General features: G+C 38.2%; 1 protein-coding gene across 2 annotated transcripts; it reads right to left on the reverse strand.

Annotated features, from left to right (window-relative positions):
* Positions 1 to 4,424: 4,424 nt before the first annotated feature.
* On the reverse strand, positions 4,425 to 16,005 carry MAIP1 (matrix AAA peptidase interacting protein 1). Of its 2 annotated transcripts, none has more exons than XR_010662442.1 (5): positions 15,522 to 16,005; positions 10,536 to 10,607; positions 9,993 to 10,119; positions 8,355 to 8,456; positions 4,425 to 6,583 (listed from the first exon to the last, which is right to left on the reverse strand). XR_010662442.1 is itself a non-coding variant. In XM_065930881.1 (5 exons), the coding sequence occupies exons 1-5, from the start codon at positions 15,969 to 15,971 to the stop codon at positions 6,505 to 6,507; spliced, it is 876 nt and encodes a 291-aa protein (XP_065786953.1). In that variant the 5' UTR covers positions 15,972 to 16,004; the 3' UTR covers positions 4,425 to 6,504. The 2 variants fall into 2 exon arrangements, 1 of the variants encoding a protein (XP_065786953.1); XM_065930881.1 differs by having other exon boundaries at positions 8,355 to 8,502; positions 15,522 to 16,004.
* Positions 16,006 to 16,015: the final 10 nt, after the last annotated feature.

Raw genomic sequence — 16,015 nt, forward strand, 5'->3', positions numbered from 1 at the left:
CGTCCAGCCAGTTCATACTAAAGGAAATCAGTCCTGAATGTTCATTGGAAGGACTGATGCTGAAGCTGATAATCCAATACTTTGGCCACCTAATGCAAAGAGCTGACTCATTTGAAAAGACCCTGATGCTGGGAAAGGTTAAAGGCAGGAGGAGAAGGCGATGACAGAGGATGAGATGGTTGGATGGCATCACCGACTCACTGCACATGAGTTTGGGTGGACTCCGGGAGTTGGGGATGGACAGGGAGGCCTGGCATGCTGTGGTCCATGGAGTCAAAAAAGAGTCGGACACAACTGATGACTGAACTGAAACCAAGCAATCCTATTTTTCAGTGACTTCAGGCCCTATCAAATTTACTGCAAGTTCTGCACTTACATTAGCCACACAACTGGCTCCACCGTGTGGTGTTCAGAAGAAATAACATTTACTATAGGACTGTAAAAGCAAGGTCACACATCCAATACCATATATGCCTTGAGTGGGGATGCAAATGATAAAAAAAATTACATCCAGCTTACTAGGCCATTAAATCAAAAGTAAGAGGGAAAATGCTTCTGTCATGTGAACCAGAAAACGCAGCAGTAGGGAGTGAGGCTTGATCACTTGTCATTCAATTATTAAATAATATTTATTGAGCTCTACTATGTACCATAATTTATTATGGGCTCCGGGGATATAGTGGTGGACAAGATAGAAGTTACTTAGTAGGAAAGGCAGACAATGTAAAAAGTCAACAAAGTAATATTTATCACAATGTTGGATGTGGTAAGTGCTATAAACCAAAATAAATCTGAGTTAGGGCATAGAAAGTGATGCTGAGGGGTTCTTTTAAATAAGGTTGACAGAAATAAAGACAAACAATTCACATTTAGCTCTCCCAAAGTTCATTTAGATCAGTCCAGTCACTCAATCGTGTCCAACTCTTTGGGACCCCAATGGACTGCAGCACGCTAGGCCTCCCTGTCCATCACCAACTCCCAGAGTTTACTCAAACTCATGTCCATTGAGTCAGTGATGCCATATAACCATCTCATCCTCTGTCATCCCCTTCTCTGACAGCCTTCAACCTTTCCCAGCATCACGGTCTTTTTCAAAGAGTCAGTTCTTCACATCAGGCGGCCGCAGTATTGGAGTTTCATCTTTAGCATCAGTCCTTCCAATGAATATTCAGGACTGATTTCCTTTAGGATTGATTGGTTGGATCTCTTTGCAGTCCAAGTGACGAGTCTCAAGAGTCTTCTCCAACACCACATTTCAAAAGCATTAATTATTCAGCGCTCAGCTTTCTTTATAGCCCAACTCACATCCATACATGACTACTGGAAAAACCATAGATTTGACTAGATGGACCTTTGTTGGCAAAGTAATGTCTCTGCTTTTTAATTTAATATGCTGTTTAGGTTGGTCATAGCTTTTCTTCCAAGGAGCAATTGTCTTTTAATTTCATGGCTGCAATCACCATCTGTAGTGATTTTGGAGCCCCCACAAATAAAGTCTCTCACTGTTTTCATTGTTTCCTCAACTATTTGCCATGAAGTGATGGGACCGGATGTCATTAGTTTTCTGAATGTTGAGCTTTAAGTCAACTTTTTCACTCTCCTCTTTCATCATGAGGCTCTTTAGTTCTTCGCTTTCTGCTATAAGGATGGTGTCATCTGCATATCTGAGGTTATTGATATTTCTCCTGGCAATCTTGATTCTAGCTTGTGCTTCATCCAGCCCAGTGTTTCTCATAATATACTCTGCATATAAGTTAAATAAGCAGGGTGACAGTATACAGCCTTGATGTACTCCTTTTCCTATTTGGAACCAGTCTGTTGTTCCATGTCCAGTTCTAACTGTTGCTTCCTGACCTGCATACAGGTTTCTCAGGAGGCAGGTCAGGTGGTCTGTTATTCCCATCTCTTTCAGAATTTTCCACAGTTTGTTGTGATCCACACAGTCAAAAGCTTTGGCATAGTCAATAAAGCAGAAGTAGATATTTTTCTGGAACTCTTTCTTTTTTAGTGATCTAACAGATATTGGCAATTTGATCTCTGGTTCCTCTGCCTTTTCTAAATACAGCTTGAACCTCTGAAGTTCACAGTTCACTGTTGAAGCCTGGCTTGGAGAATTTTGAGCATTACTTTGCTAGTGTGTGAGATGAGTGCAATTGTGCAGTAGTGTGAATATTCTTTGGCATTGCCTTTCTTTGGGACTGGAATGAAAACTGACCTTTTCCAGTCCTGTGGCCACTGCTGAGTTTTCCAATATATACATTATATATGTGTTACATTATGAAGTACAACCACTTTTAATATATGTGATCACTTATAGACATAAGAATCTAATTAAGTCGTTAGCCCTAATTCCAAGTTATAGATATGACACTATAATAAATTAATCAAACAAATTCAGGATATGGCATATGGTATATGTCTACTATCCTATACTCCTCAAAACTGAAATGTCATAAAAAGGATGGAGGATTTCCTAAAAATTTTAAATAGACTTAAAAGACATAATAACCAAACACAATGTGTGAATCTTGATTAAATCTCAGTTCAAAAAGATAACTTTAAGACAATTGGTAGAATTTTAAATTTTGTTTTAAATATTGGATGATATGGAATTATTGCTAATGTTCTTATTTAGCGGGGAATGCATGTTGAAATATTTAGGATGAAGTATTTGAAGTTTGAAACTTACTTCAAATTGTTTAGATAAAAACTGTGTATATGTGTGTGTAAAAGAGAGAAAAGGAAAAAGAGATGACAAAATGTTAATGTTTGATGAATCTAAGGCAAAAACATACAGCTGTGTATCATAAACTCCTAGAGAAATCATGGGGGTAATCTCCTTGACAGTGGTCTTGGGAAAGATTTTTTGGATTTGACACTAAAGCAAAGGCAACAAAAGCAAACATTAAGTGGGAGTACAACAAACTAAAATGCTTCTCCACAATAAAGGAAACAATCACCAAAATGCAACTTGTGGAACAGGGGAAAATGTTTGTCAACCACACATCTGACGGGGATTAATACTCAAAATATTCAGAATCCATACAGCTCAACAACAAAAACAAAACAAACCCAAATAACTCAACTTAAAACTGGGCAAAGGATCTGAACAGACAATTTTTTCAAGAAAAGATACATAAATGGCCAACACATACTAGAAAAAGTGCTCAATATCACTAATCATCAGGTAAACTCAAAAATAAAAGCCTAACACCTGTGAGGATGTTTATCATCAGAAAGTCAAAAGGTAAACAAATTGGCGAGGATGTGAAGAAAAGAGAACTCTTGTGCACTGCTGGTGGGGATGTAACTTGGTACAGCCATTACGGAGAACAGAATAGAGGCACCTCAAGAAATTAAAAATAGAACTAACATATGATGGAGCAATCCACCTCTTGACACATAGATCCAAGGAAGATGAAAATGAAATCATTATTCAAAATGGTATCTGTACTTCCATGTTCATTGCAGCATTATTCAACAGTAATCAAGATATGGAAACAAATTAAATGTCTGTTAACAGATGAATGAAGATATAGTGTATATATATATGTGTGTGTAGTATATTTATATAATGGGATATTGTTCAGCCTTAGAAAAGAAGGAAATCCTGTCACGTGCTACAACCTGAATGAATATTATGCTATGTGAAATAAGCCAAAGAAAGACAAAAACTTCCTGGTATCAGTGATATGTAGAATTCCATCACGCCCACCCCGCTCCCCACCCCCAAACAAGAAACACATTGAACTCACCGGGAACAACTGGATTGTAGCATCTGTAAGGATAAAAGCTAGTGAGATCAAGACAAAAACCTTAGAATCCCTACCATACAACCTTAAATGACCAAAATCTTTTGATTAAACAACCCAACACAATAGGGATAAATCAGCTATATTCAATAACACCACTAGGAAAATTTACTGGGATAGCAGATCTGCCGATTTACTTCATCTGTATCTAACATAATTTGTAACAAAAAATTTAAAGATCACTCAGACCAAAAGTGACCCAGTGCATCCAGCCTTCCAAACATCTCCAAGAAGCCAGACACACAAGTAAAGCAATGTTGCACCAACTTGGCCTTCAGCTAAATATCCCCAGCTGACTTCAGTCAACACTACATGGAGCAGACGAACCAAGTCAAACCCTGCCCAAATGAATGAGTAAAGTAAGTAACTGTTGTTATTTTTAAATTTTGGGTTTGTTAAATGGTAATAAATAACTTTTAGCATTACTTCAGTCAGCTTTGAGAGTGTCCTTGCATTCTGGCCTAAGAATATGTTTCAGGTTACTCTTGTTTTCAGTATAGAACTGGAATTGCCCCCAATGCCTGGCTCCTTTTATTGAGAAAACATACACAAAGACCATAGTTTGAGTATCAAGATTTTTTTTTTGTTGAAGAAACAAAATGTTACAGTCAAGTTCCACTCCCTTCCCTCCCAGACAGTTGCCACAATATATCATGCATTTAGTGCCTTATTAATCTCTTTCATTTTAGAAAAGTTTTACAATTTATGTATATTTTCACAAACAATAAATAGCACTGTATTTCACTGATTCTAAGTTAAACACTCCCCATCTATTTTTAAAACCATTGGAGCTAGGTCTTACAACAGATAGTGTAACTGGTTGCATTTTTCTTTTTTTGTAATATGTGCCTTTCTTAAACTTTTTATTTTGCATTGGGATATAGCTGATTAATAATGTGATTGTTTCAGGTGAATGGCAAAGGGACTCGGCCATACAAACACTTGTATCCGTTCTCCCCCAAACTCCTCTCCCATCCAGGCTGACCTTATTTTCTGTTTCACCTAAGATTAGATAAAACATAGATTAGCTGCTTTATACTTTATAAAAATTTAATCATTTGAGTTTATTTTTATGCAAATTACTCTTGCTAAATATTTTAGCAAGCTTTGTTTAGGTATAACTTGCATTAAAATATATAATAATGTACAAATAGTAAGATGTACCCATTTTAAGTCCATAGTTTGATGAACCATGATAGTTGTAGAAAGCTAATTTTCCATTATTGAGTTATAAGCATTATTTATATATTCCAAATACAGGCCCTTTGTTAGGTAATATGTATTACAAATAGTTTTCCCCAACCTGTGACCTGACTTTTCATTTCCTTGCTACTGTGAACAGAAGTATTAATTTTAATTAATTCCAATCAGTAATTTTTTTCTTTCACAATTCACTAAGAAATCTTTCTCTATCCCAAGACAGTAATTTCTGTTTCTTTCCAGAATTTCTACAGTACTAGCTTTTGTTAAATCTATGATCCATTTCACAATCTAAATTTTGTACAAAAATTATGTATTGTGTAAGGCAAAAGATGAGGTTATTTGCTATTTGAATATATATTCTATTTGTTAAGACTTTTCTCATTAAATAACCTTGGCACCTTTGTCAAAATCAACTGTGCAATATGCATGGGTCCATTTTCGAACTCTATTCTGTCCACTGGCCCCTAACATTTCTTATTAAACAGGTTTTCTGGCAACAAATTCTATCATCTTTTCCTTGTCTGAAAATCTTTTCTCACCTTTTCTGAAGGATATATTTCCTGAATATGGAATTCTAAGTCAAAAGGTATATTTTTTTCTTTCAAAGATACCATGCCAAGGCCTCTAACTTGCAGAGTTTGAGAAAAGAAATACAGTCACTCTCTGTATGGAATGTGGTTGTTTTTTTCTTCTCCAGCTGCTTTTCTAATTTTCTCTCATTTTCAACACTTTGATTATGATGTACTTTAGTTTTCTTTATGTGTGTCCCTGATAGTTGAATTTCTTGGATCTCTGGGTTTATAATTTTCATAATTAGGAAAACTTTCAGACATTATTTTTTACATTGTTTTTGTCTCCCTTATCCCATCTTCTAGGAGTTCAAATACAAGTATGTTAGAAAGACTTGATGTTATTTCATAGGGGACTAAGGCACTGTTCTATTTCTTTTTTCTCTTTGTGCTTTAATAAGGTTCACTGATTTTTAGTTCTGCAGGGACCCATTTGCTGTAATTCCATCTATTCTTTCTCATCTAGCTAGTGAACAAAGAGGTAATCAAATAGCAGCAGTGACTTTTTAAAAATAAATCTTCCACATACTTGAATTATTGGTATAAGTGTATTAACCACAAATAAATATTTCAGGACTATGAATTTAGAAATGTGTAGTTTTTTCAATATCTTCTTTATTACCTGTAAAATTAGTTTGTGTATATATACATATACATGTAACATGAGAAATGACACTGACTATGACACCAGTGACGGGCTGTTGTAATTCTTTTTACTCTGACTTCTACAGAAAGTGATGAAAATCTGTGGAAAATGCTTTACTGTATCATGCTTATTTACTACAAGGAACATTTTATAATAATACAAAAGTAATCCACAAACTTGATTAAGTGAAGATCAATTGATCTGAAAATTTTTTCTCCCTTAGTCTTTCACAGTAATTGCCAAAAGTTCAATACGCTGATTTTTCCAAGAACAATTATTCTAATAACTTCGGGTGTTCAATCCGTGCAATGGTCCAGTCAGGCTTCACTCCTTGTGTAAACTCTCTCTGAAATCTAAGGAAAACATTATAAACATTGTGTATCCTGTATCAGTTCAAAAACTTCCTGGATCACTATGTAATTTTCAAGTATACAGTGGAGGCAGGTTTTAGCAAAAAGCTAACAGATAATGGTAAATAAAATCAAAAGTTTGATCTACCAATTTGATCACAAAAAATATCCCCACAAGAATTCTCAACTGAGTATTTTTAACAGACAGATCTATATACACTCCAATATCTGTCAGTCTGTGAGAGAAACGTGTTATTTTGCTAAGTACTAGCTATAATATATGCCTAATATGAGGAGAAAAAAACTGGACTATGGTGATAGAATAGCACTTCCATGGAAGTTGGTTATGTGGTTAGATTTACTCATAGCTGGCACTAAGTTCATTCTTGAAAATAGCAGTCTTTATGAGTTGCATGTGATCTTAGTAGGGACTATCAGAACAACCAAAGGTTAATGTTGATTATAGTGTTCTAGATGTTGTCTTTAAAAAGAGACAATTCATCGCTTCTCGGCCTTTTGGCTAAGATCAAGTGTAAAAAGAGACAATTCAGTAGATTGAAATTAAATAAGTACTTAAATATATAGAATATTTTGGGTAATTACAAATAAAGCAAAATTCCAAACAGGAAAAAGAAATGAAAAAAAAGCACATTTCCTTCAAGAAGTGAAAAAATGAAGATATAATTCTCTTTACCTTAGTGAAACAGGATACATTTTCTTTCTTAGGTCATTTTGGGGTTTTGTTCATTGTTTAAAGGAAATTTGTATAACTTTGATGACATAAAAGTATTCTTTTTTAAACAGATATTAAACTATATCTCCACTGACTTGCTTGAATTGTTCACTGTTCCAAATTTTATTTGCACAATAATACACTACAGTGTCTCTTTTAAATAGATTGCCAACCTCCCATTAGACAGGATCTCCTTAAGGGCAGGAACCCTTCAATTCTGTGTCTGAACTCCCACCAGAGTACCTGGTAAAGAGGAGATGGTCAATAATTATCTAGTGAGTGGATGGTCCATGTGCCAATTACAGCATATTTATTTTCCAAAGATGGTCATAACTACATTTCACATGCTCTTCTGCAATGTGACCTTGCTGCTGCCCCATGAAGAGGTGGAGTATCTCCATGTCCTTCACTGTGCAGACCCTGTGACTGTTCAGACCAGCAAACCATGGCAGAAGTGATGCTGTTCCAACCCTGGGCATAGCCCTTTACTGCAGGGCTGTGTCTAGCATCTTCTGTCTTTTGGAAGCCAACCACCATGTAGAACAAATAACTATCTTAACATCTCCACAAGCCCAAGCCACGAAGAGAGGCCTCAGAGAACGAGACATTATGTGGAGAAGCCAAGGAGCATCCTGGTGCTGCCCTGAGAACGAGGAAGCCCACTGTGGAAATGAATTTCTGGTTCCTGCCACCCCAGCTGATGCCAGGTAGAGCAGAGAAAACCCCACAGCTGAGTCTTTCCAAAATTCCAGAGCAGCAGCAAAGCAGGCAAAATGAATGGCTGTTTGCTGTCACTGACTTGGAATGGTTTGTAATGTAGCGACAGACAGCTGAAACACTGTTTAACTAGGTTCAGCAACATGACCTCTTCCTAATTTCTGAACACTGCTGTTTTGTGGCCAGTGTCTTTATGAGTATCTTTCATCACAGATACCTGTCAAATTTCAATTTGTTCTTCTGAAAGCTCCCTTTAGTTTTCATATCTCCATACTACCTTCCATTTTCTAAAGAAAGGAAACGAGGAAATGTGATCAGACTTACTCATAGCTTGCACTAAGAAGCTGTTTAGTTTCCACGTTCTGATCCCCCAACTTAACCTGGAACACGCGGGCTCCACTTAGGGCCTCACTGGGGATGCTGGCACTGGTTAGATACCAAAAGCACATCAGGATGTTAACAAACTTCCTTCCTTAGAGAAAAAACACACACACACAGACACAGATCACAGTAATCTATCAGCCTCATATCCAAAACGAAATCAGCAACTGGCAGTAATTATACAGTCGGTACAGATCAAACTTTCTGCTCATTCTAACTTAAGGTACCCGTATTGACACCTTCTATTTTAAGAAAACTCTCTCGGGGTTTACCATGTATTTGCCTTCTTCTCTGCAACACAATACAAGAGCTACTATTTGCTGAGCAGGCACTTATTTCCCAAGCGTACTATGTGGATTCTTTCCCATTTGTGGGATTTTCTAAAATTATGGTAACAGGTATCTATTGTCAAGCCAAAAAAGAGTAGGGGGAAAAACACATTTTTTTGGTCTAAGTTATTAACTTATCCCCAACTGCCAGAAAGAAAAAGCACTTCTATTCTACTCTAATTCACTTTACTATGCCCAGTGATTATGAGAATGTCCTGTGCAAAAACCAGGCAGTGACCATGGGGCTAAGATGCAATTTGAAATATTAGGGAGAAGAAAATATTTATCATTAAAAGTACCTTTCTGAATGTTTCAAATTAACATGTATGTGAAAATATTTTCACTATTAAAGAGTCCTCAATCAGAACCGCCTTGCCAAGTGTGTGAGCAAAGGCAAGATTTCCTATGCGCCTAGCACATAGTACATATGTGTATATTTATAGAAGGAATAAGTAAATCACTGAGTTTTCAGGAATGCTCTTGGGAAAATAGGACAAGGAAAAGAACAAGATAAATGCCAAAGTTCCTCTCAATTATTTTCATCGTCTCCAAATAAATCCAATTGGGAGTTCTGAGTTAATGTTATTCTTAAAACAGTGTTCAGTTAACAATATTTACTTTTTCGTTTACTTTTTACTCCTACTTAACATACAGCTGGACACTTAAAATACTGAATTGTTTCCTTTAAGTTAGGAAATCTGAAGCACAAACATTTTCATTTTGACATAGGAGCAGCTTGTCTTGGGCAATTTTCATTAACTTAAGTGACAATGTTCTCTTCTATGAATTAGACGGCATTAGGGAAAAGTTCTTTTTTGTGATTAATCTTCTTATTTTGTAATGGGGTATGGTTGATTAACAGACAATGTTGTGAGTTTCCAGTGAACAGCAAAGGGGCTCACCCACACTACACAGGTATCCATTCTCCCCACACCCCGTCCCAACCAGGTTGCCGCATACCACCGAGGGGAGTTCCAGGCACTACACCGGAGGGCCTTGTTGGTTATCCCACTTTAAAAACAGCAGTGTGTACACGACCATCCCAAACTTCTAGAGAGAAAGGCACTCAGAACTATTACCATACCCCAAGTCTTCCAGAGCCAGGTCTTTAAAGAATGAATAAATTATTTTCTCTGCAATTCTATAAATATCCACTTGTACCAACAAAATGCTACTATTCCAGGATCTTTCACTAATTGAGCTTATCTGGACAACTGTGGGCCATTTAAAGTTGCCTATGCTCCAGGATTACCTTTCTCATCATAGTAAATGGAGATGTCTCCTGTTGATGTGTACACAATTTCATCTATGTCAGCAGCAAGGGCATTTTTATGGTTGTCAGGTAGTGAAGTAACCTTTTCTTTCAATACACGTAGAGTCTAAGTATGGAAAAAAGCAAACCAGAGTTCACTTGTTGAACTGTCAAAAGGTTTTCAAAAAGTAGAGTGAATTCTTCATGGAGTGTATTTTGTAAAACTATTTTTAATTTTACAGCCATACAGATTCACTTTCAAAAGCAAGGCTGAGAGGCATCTGATTCTTCAGTTAGATAATTCCTAATAGAACATTCTATGTAAGAATTGAAAGACATCACACTCACTTATGCCTTAAGTAGCAAGTCATTCTATGCTCTTTAAGACCCCTAGTACTCAAAAGGCAAAATAGAGGGACTCTACTTTGGGTGACGGCACACATGTTATTTTAAGCATAATTAAGGACAATGCATATCATTCTAATGAAAGAAAATAATACATGTTAATATTTATTTCTAAAGGAAAATTAAAGTATACGTTACCTCTTTGGCCACAAGTTCTTCCAATAGATCAAACTTACACTGTGACAGCAATTTGGACACATGAGCAAAAGCCTTAAAAAAAGAAAAGTGGGGGAAGGGTGGTGATTATTATTTTAAGATATCATGCGAAATACCATACAATGTACAATGCTCATACTTCAGTGGCTAAGTATAACAAAGACTATTTTATGATAAAGGCAATAAACATTGTCAACATTAAGATATCGATGGATAGGCATGACTCCTTCAAAGTTGGTTGACTTTTTTAATGGCCTTTCCACATGCACAGTAGTAAGTGGGCAGATTGCAAATGATGTATCCACTCCAAGGACCTGAGAAGAGATAGTGTGTGGTGTACATACTAGGTCCTCAATAAGAAAAATCTTCTATATAGTCCCTTTTAAAATAACGATGAAGTAAGGAATCAGCCATCCTGACTGTCATATGACCCTCCTCTTAATCTTGAATACATAGCAGTACAACCTAAATGGTACTGGGAGTCTGGAGATCTGGGCTGCAGTTGAATCTCACTAAGATAGATAGTGGAAGTGAAGTGTTAGCTGCTCAGTCCTGTCCAATCCTTTGATATTTCATGGACTGTAGGCTGCCAGGCTCCTCTTTCCGTAGAATTCTCCAGGCAAGAATACTGGAGTGGACTGCCATTCCTTTCTCCAGGGGATCTTCCTGACTCAGGGATTGAATTCTGGTCTCCCGCACTGCGGGCAGATTCTCTACAGTCTGAGCTAACTCTTCAGACAGGTCTAAGACAGATATGGCATTGGTAAAGTGGGAGAAAAGAGAATGAGTTTGCACAGTCTAATGCAGTAGACCTCAACTTTAAAGTACAAGATCCCACTTTAAAGTGGGAGACAGTCAACTGCAATCCCCCACATTACTAGCAATGAGGAATGGAGCTGTGCATTAAGACTCTACTTGTTTTCATGGAGCTTCCTGTCTACTTGAGGAGAGAGCCGAGAAAATGGACAAATCCAAGAATTATGACAGGAGTAAGAACAGGATGATTTTGGGAGCATACAGGTGAGAACTTACACTATCTGGGCGGACAATAAGGGGGCTTCCTAAAGGAAGAACCATCTAAGAAGAAATTTGAAGAACTAGCAAGAGAAAGAGGATGCAAAGGTGTGTCAGCTAGACAACTCTCATAACTGTTATGGGCTGAATTGGGTTTTCCAAATTCATACATTGAAGCCCTAACTCCCAGTACCTCAGAAGGTAGCTATATTTGGAGACAGGATTTTTAAAGAGGTGATGACGTCAAATGAGGGTGGGCCCTAGTCCAATTTGACTGGTGTGCTTACAAGAGGAGATGTGGACACACACAGAGATACCAGGACACATGAACACAGGGGGGAAAACAGGGGAGGACACAGAAAGAAAATGGTCATCTACAAGCAAAGGACAGAGGCCACAGAAGAAACCAAACTTACCAACACCTTGTTCTAGGACTTTCAGCTCCCAGAAATGCAACAAAATAAAGTTTTATGGTTTAAGCAAGCCAGACTGAGGTATTTTGTTATGGCAGCCCTAACAACAATTGTCAGGAAGCAACAGTTAGAACTGGACATGGAACAACAGACTGGTTCCAAATAGGAAAAGGAGTAGGTCAAGGCTGTATACTGTCATCCTGCTTATTTAACTTACATGCAGAGTACATCATGAGAAACGCTGGGCTGGAGGAAGCACAAGCTGGAATCAAGACTGCCAGGAGAAATACAATAACATCAGATATGCAGATGACACCACCGTTATGGCAGAAAGGGAAGAACTAAAGAGCCTCCTGATGAAAGTGAAAGAGGAGAGTGAAAAAGTTGGCTTAAAATTCAACATTCAGAAAACTAAGATCATGGCGTCTGATCCTATCACTTCCTGGCAAACAGATGGGGAAACAGTGACAGACTTTATTTGTGGGGGCTCCAAAATCACTGCAGATGGTGATTGCAGTCATGAAATTAAAAGATGCTTGCTTCTCAAAAGAAAAGTTATGACCAACCTAGACAGCATATTAAAAAGCTGAGACATTACTTTGCCAACAAAGGTCCATCTAGTCAAAGCTATGGTTTTTCCAGTGGTCATGTATGGATGTGAGAGTTGGACTATAAAGAAAGCTGAGTGCCAAAGAATTAATGCTTTTGAACTGTGGTGTTGGAGAAGACTCTTGAGAGTCCGTTGGACTGCAAGGAGATCTAACCAGTCCATCCTAAAGGAAATCAGTCCTGAATATTCATTAGAAGGACTGATGCCGAAGCTGAAACTCCAATACTTTGGCCATCTGATATGAAGAACTGACTCAATGGAAAAGACCTTGATGCTGGAAAAGACTGAAGGCAGGAGGAGAAGGGGATGACAGAGGATAAGACTGTTGGGTGGCATCACCGACTCAATGAACATGAGTTTGAATAAACTCCAGGAGTTGGTGATGGGACAGGGAGGCCTGGCGTGCTGCAGTACATGGGGTCACAAAGAGTCGGACAGAACTGAGCAACTGAACTGAACTGAACAATAATGGAGTTGAATTTTGAGAAAAAGGACACTTCCAAATGGACTCAAGGATCCCTTGCAAACATTCTAGATGCTCTCAGGGTTCAGAAACAACCTATGTATTTTAGTAAGCCTTTGTGTGTGGAAGATGGGTGAAATTTGGTAAGAAGTAACAGACATCACAATCATGTTGAAATCCAACTATGATACTCTAGTTTCTGTGGCCAATGATCAAACCTGAGCAGATCATCCTGTAAGGTAATAACGTCCCAATAGGAGGCTGCCCTGATAAGGCTTTGATGATATAAGACTTCCTAACCTAAGCAAGGGGCTTCCTTGGTGGCTTAGTGGTAAAGAATCTGCCTGTAATGCAGGAACCATAAGAGGTACAGGTTTGATCCCTGGGTCGGGAAGATTACTGGAGTGGGGCATGGCAACCCACTCCAATAATCCTGCCTGGAGATCCCCATGGACAGAGGAGCCTGGTGAGTTATAGTTCATAGAGTCACAAAGAGTTGCACACGACTGAAGTGACTTAGCATGCACATACGCAACCTAAATAGGCTTCTGGGAAATAGCTTTTTGTTTCATAGAAAAGGCCAAAATATGTAAAGATACTGGAAAACAAACAGTAAATGGTTAATGTGGTTTGATGGCAGTAACAGGGATAATATCATATGTACTTATCAATGGAAGTATAGTTTGTGGCACAAATAAAGCTGTTTAAGGACTGTATATCATTGGACCACCTATTCCTCTGGCTCACATGATGAATAAAAGCTTGCCTAGACTGGTTTAACATAAGCTACAGGCTATATTGTATAACACAGGGAATATAGCCAACATTTTGTAACTATAAATGGAGTATAATCTTTAAAAATTATGAATCACTACATTGTATATCTGTAATACTGTATACCTGTAACAATATTACAATTATACTTTGAAAAAAAATTTTAAATTATAAAAATTTTTTAAAAAGCTTGCCTAGATTATACTTAACCATGTCAATTTCTAGTAACTATGGAGAAGCAAGAATGCTTGTAGAGTGGGTCACAGAACAATGTACCTCAGCAGTTGCTAGCTATGCATCCTTGAGTTAATCATTTGACCTTTTTAGACTTGATTTTTATCATCTGTAAAAGAGAATTAGACTAGAATAACGAGCATGAAGGTGTCTTTCATGTCCCATGACTGAAAAAGAAAAATGTTAATGAACATGATCTAACTGACAGCTTGATATTCACATCCCAAGATAATATTCTATAGTTGGGAAGTTAAAGGGCAAGTTGAGCTCAAGAGAGTAGATAATCTAGCCAATGTTTATGCACCAGATTATTCCCAAGCCCTAGAATTACATCTATGCAAAAGAAGGAAGAGTTGCCTTATGAGATCTAGGTAGGAAGACTTTTCAGCCATGTCCTTTTAAACTGTAGGTGTTGAAAAACTGGTTTGCTTGATCTGAAATGTTATGTTAAGCAACCACTGGTTTAATGGAATCATTAAATATTTGCCATGGATAACCTAACATTCTTTTTGGAAATCAGAATGGCTAAATGCACAAAAATTGATTTAGATGAGGCAAAACTGCATACAGACTGTCTGATGAATGGGTGCAAATACTACTTAATAGCAAGGATGAGGGCTAAAATAGCTCACAGCTGGAGGACCTTTAGGATAAAGAGTGACTAAAAAGTGTTCCATGCTCCTTTGTGGTCAAAGGAAGTAGGGACTTAGGTTTGATTCCTATCCTGTCCATGGGGGGATGACTTCCATTCCTTATTGATGCATAAATGAGCAGGAGGTAGACAAGCTCACAAGTCATCTGCAGGAATCCTGAAGGACAGTAGTATCAAGCTCATTTACCTCTACACAAACAAGAATTTTGAGAACTGACAGGAACTGAGGTTTATCCCTTATAATACTATTAACTATGCTTGCTCTTTGCTTTTAAATTTTTTTTGTAAAAACACAGATTAGTCAAGAATTGACTCAGGGAAGCAAAAAGCACGAGTTAATATTAACATTTAATTTATAATTGACAGATCACATAAGTAAGTATAAATGGCTGTGTTTATAGAAATAAACTGAAAAAAAACCAGAAGTAAATATATCAATGCCAGCATATAATCAGTATCGTCTTTTTCATTCTGCAGAAAAATCACATTTCAGAAGAAATAAAGCCTTTTAAGTGTCAGAAATAGGCTTTGAATCCATTTCTATCTGATTAAAAACCTGCAGACGGCAGAAAAAGTAGTTAAGGGACTTCAAATTGGTGTCTCAATCAATACCCTATTCCTCGGAGACCGTGCAAACAAGTAGAAGCTTAGTTTACAGCAAGTGGCCGGAGGGCCTTGTATTTGGGTCACTACCCACGTTTGATCATTTGAGACCCAGTGGAAACCTCACCGCTAAACACTTTTTTGCGTATCTTAACTGCTGAATTCATGAGAGGTGGATAGGTTATTCCTAGAGAAATAAACCAACCTGCTTCGCTCCTTCTGAGAACTCTGTGATGCTGAACTCTTGGTCGAAATAGGCCCAGATAAGGAAGGAGTAAATTCGAGTCCGAACCCAGTTGATGGGGTTGGAGAACCCTAGAATGATCATTTTGGTTTTCTGACGCTGCTGGGGCTGCTCCTCGGTGCTGTAGGTTCGCCGGGGGTAGGAAGGGAAAGTGGGGAGGGTTGCGGCGACTTCCAGGGGGCTGAGCACGGGACGCTGAGGACCCCGAGCAGACAGGGACAAGGCAGCGGAGGCCCAAGAGACTCGAGGAAATGGGGCTGCTCCCGAGCAGAGGCGGCGGCGGCAGAAGCAGCAAAGTCCAGACAATGGGGGCTTCACCTCGGCCGAACCGGGAGTCCGGAGGCGGGCGGCCCAGGCCGGTAGAGGCCGAGAAAGTAGCAAGCGGGGTAAAAGACAGGCGGCCAGCGCCATTTTTGTGACCTTTCACCCCCGTGCTTGCCTGTGCATCACGGAAA

This window comes from Muntiacus reevesi, chromosome 3, assembly GCF_963930625.1.
Source record: "Muntiacus reevesi chromosome 3, mMunRee1.1, whole genome shotgun sequence".
NCBI lineage: Eukaryota > Metazoa > Chordata > Mammalia > Artiodactyla > Cervidae > Muntiacus > Muntiacus reevesi.

What these genes read in the sequence shown, in the direction of transcription:
- MAIP1 (XM_065930881.1), bottom strand. Translation starts at nt 15,971, where the DNA reads ATGGCGCTGGCCGCCTGTCTTTTACCCCGCTTGCTACTTTCTCGGCCT. An exon ending in TCTCAGAAGGAGCGAAGCAG is followed by an intron (nt 10,608 to 15,521) that starts GTTGGTTTATTT and finishes TCTTTTTTTAAG; the next exon opens with GCTTTTGCTCATGTGTCCAA. An exon ending in AAGAACTTGTGGCCAAAGAG is followed by an intron (nt 10,120 to 10,535) that starts GTAACGTATACT and finishes TTCCATACTTAG; the next exon opens with ACTCTACGTGTATTGAAAGA.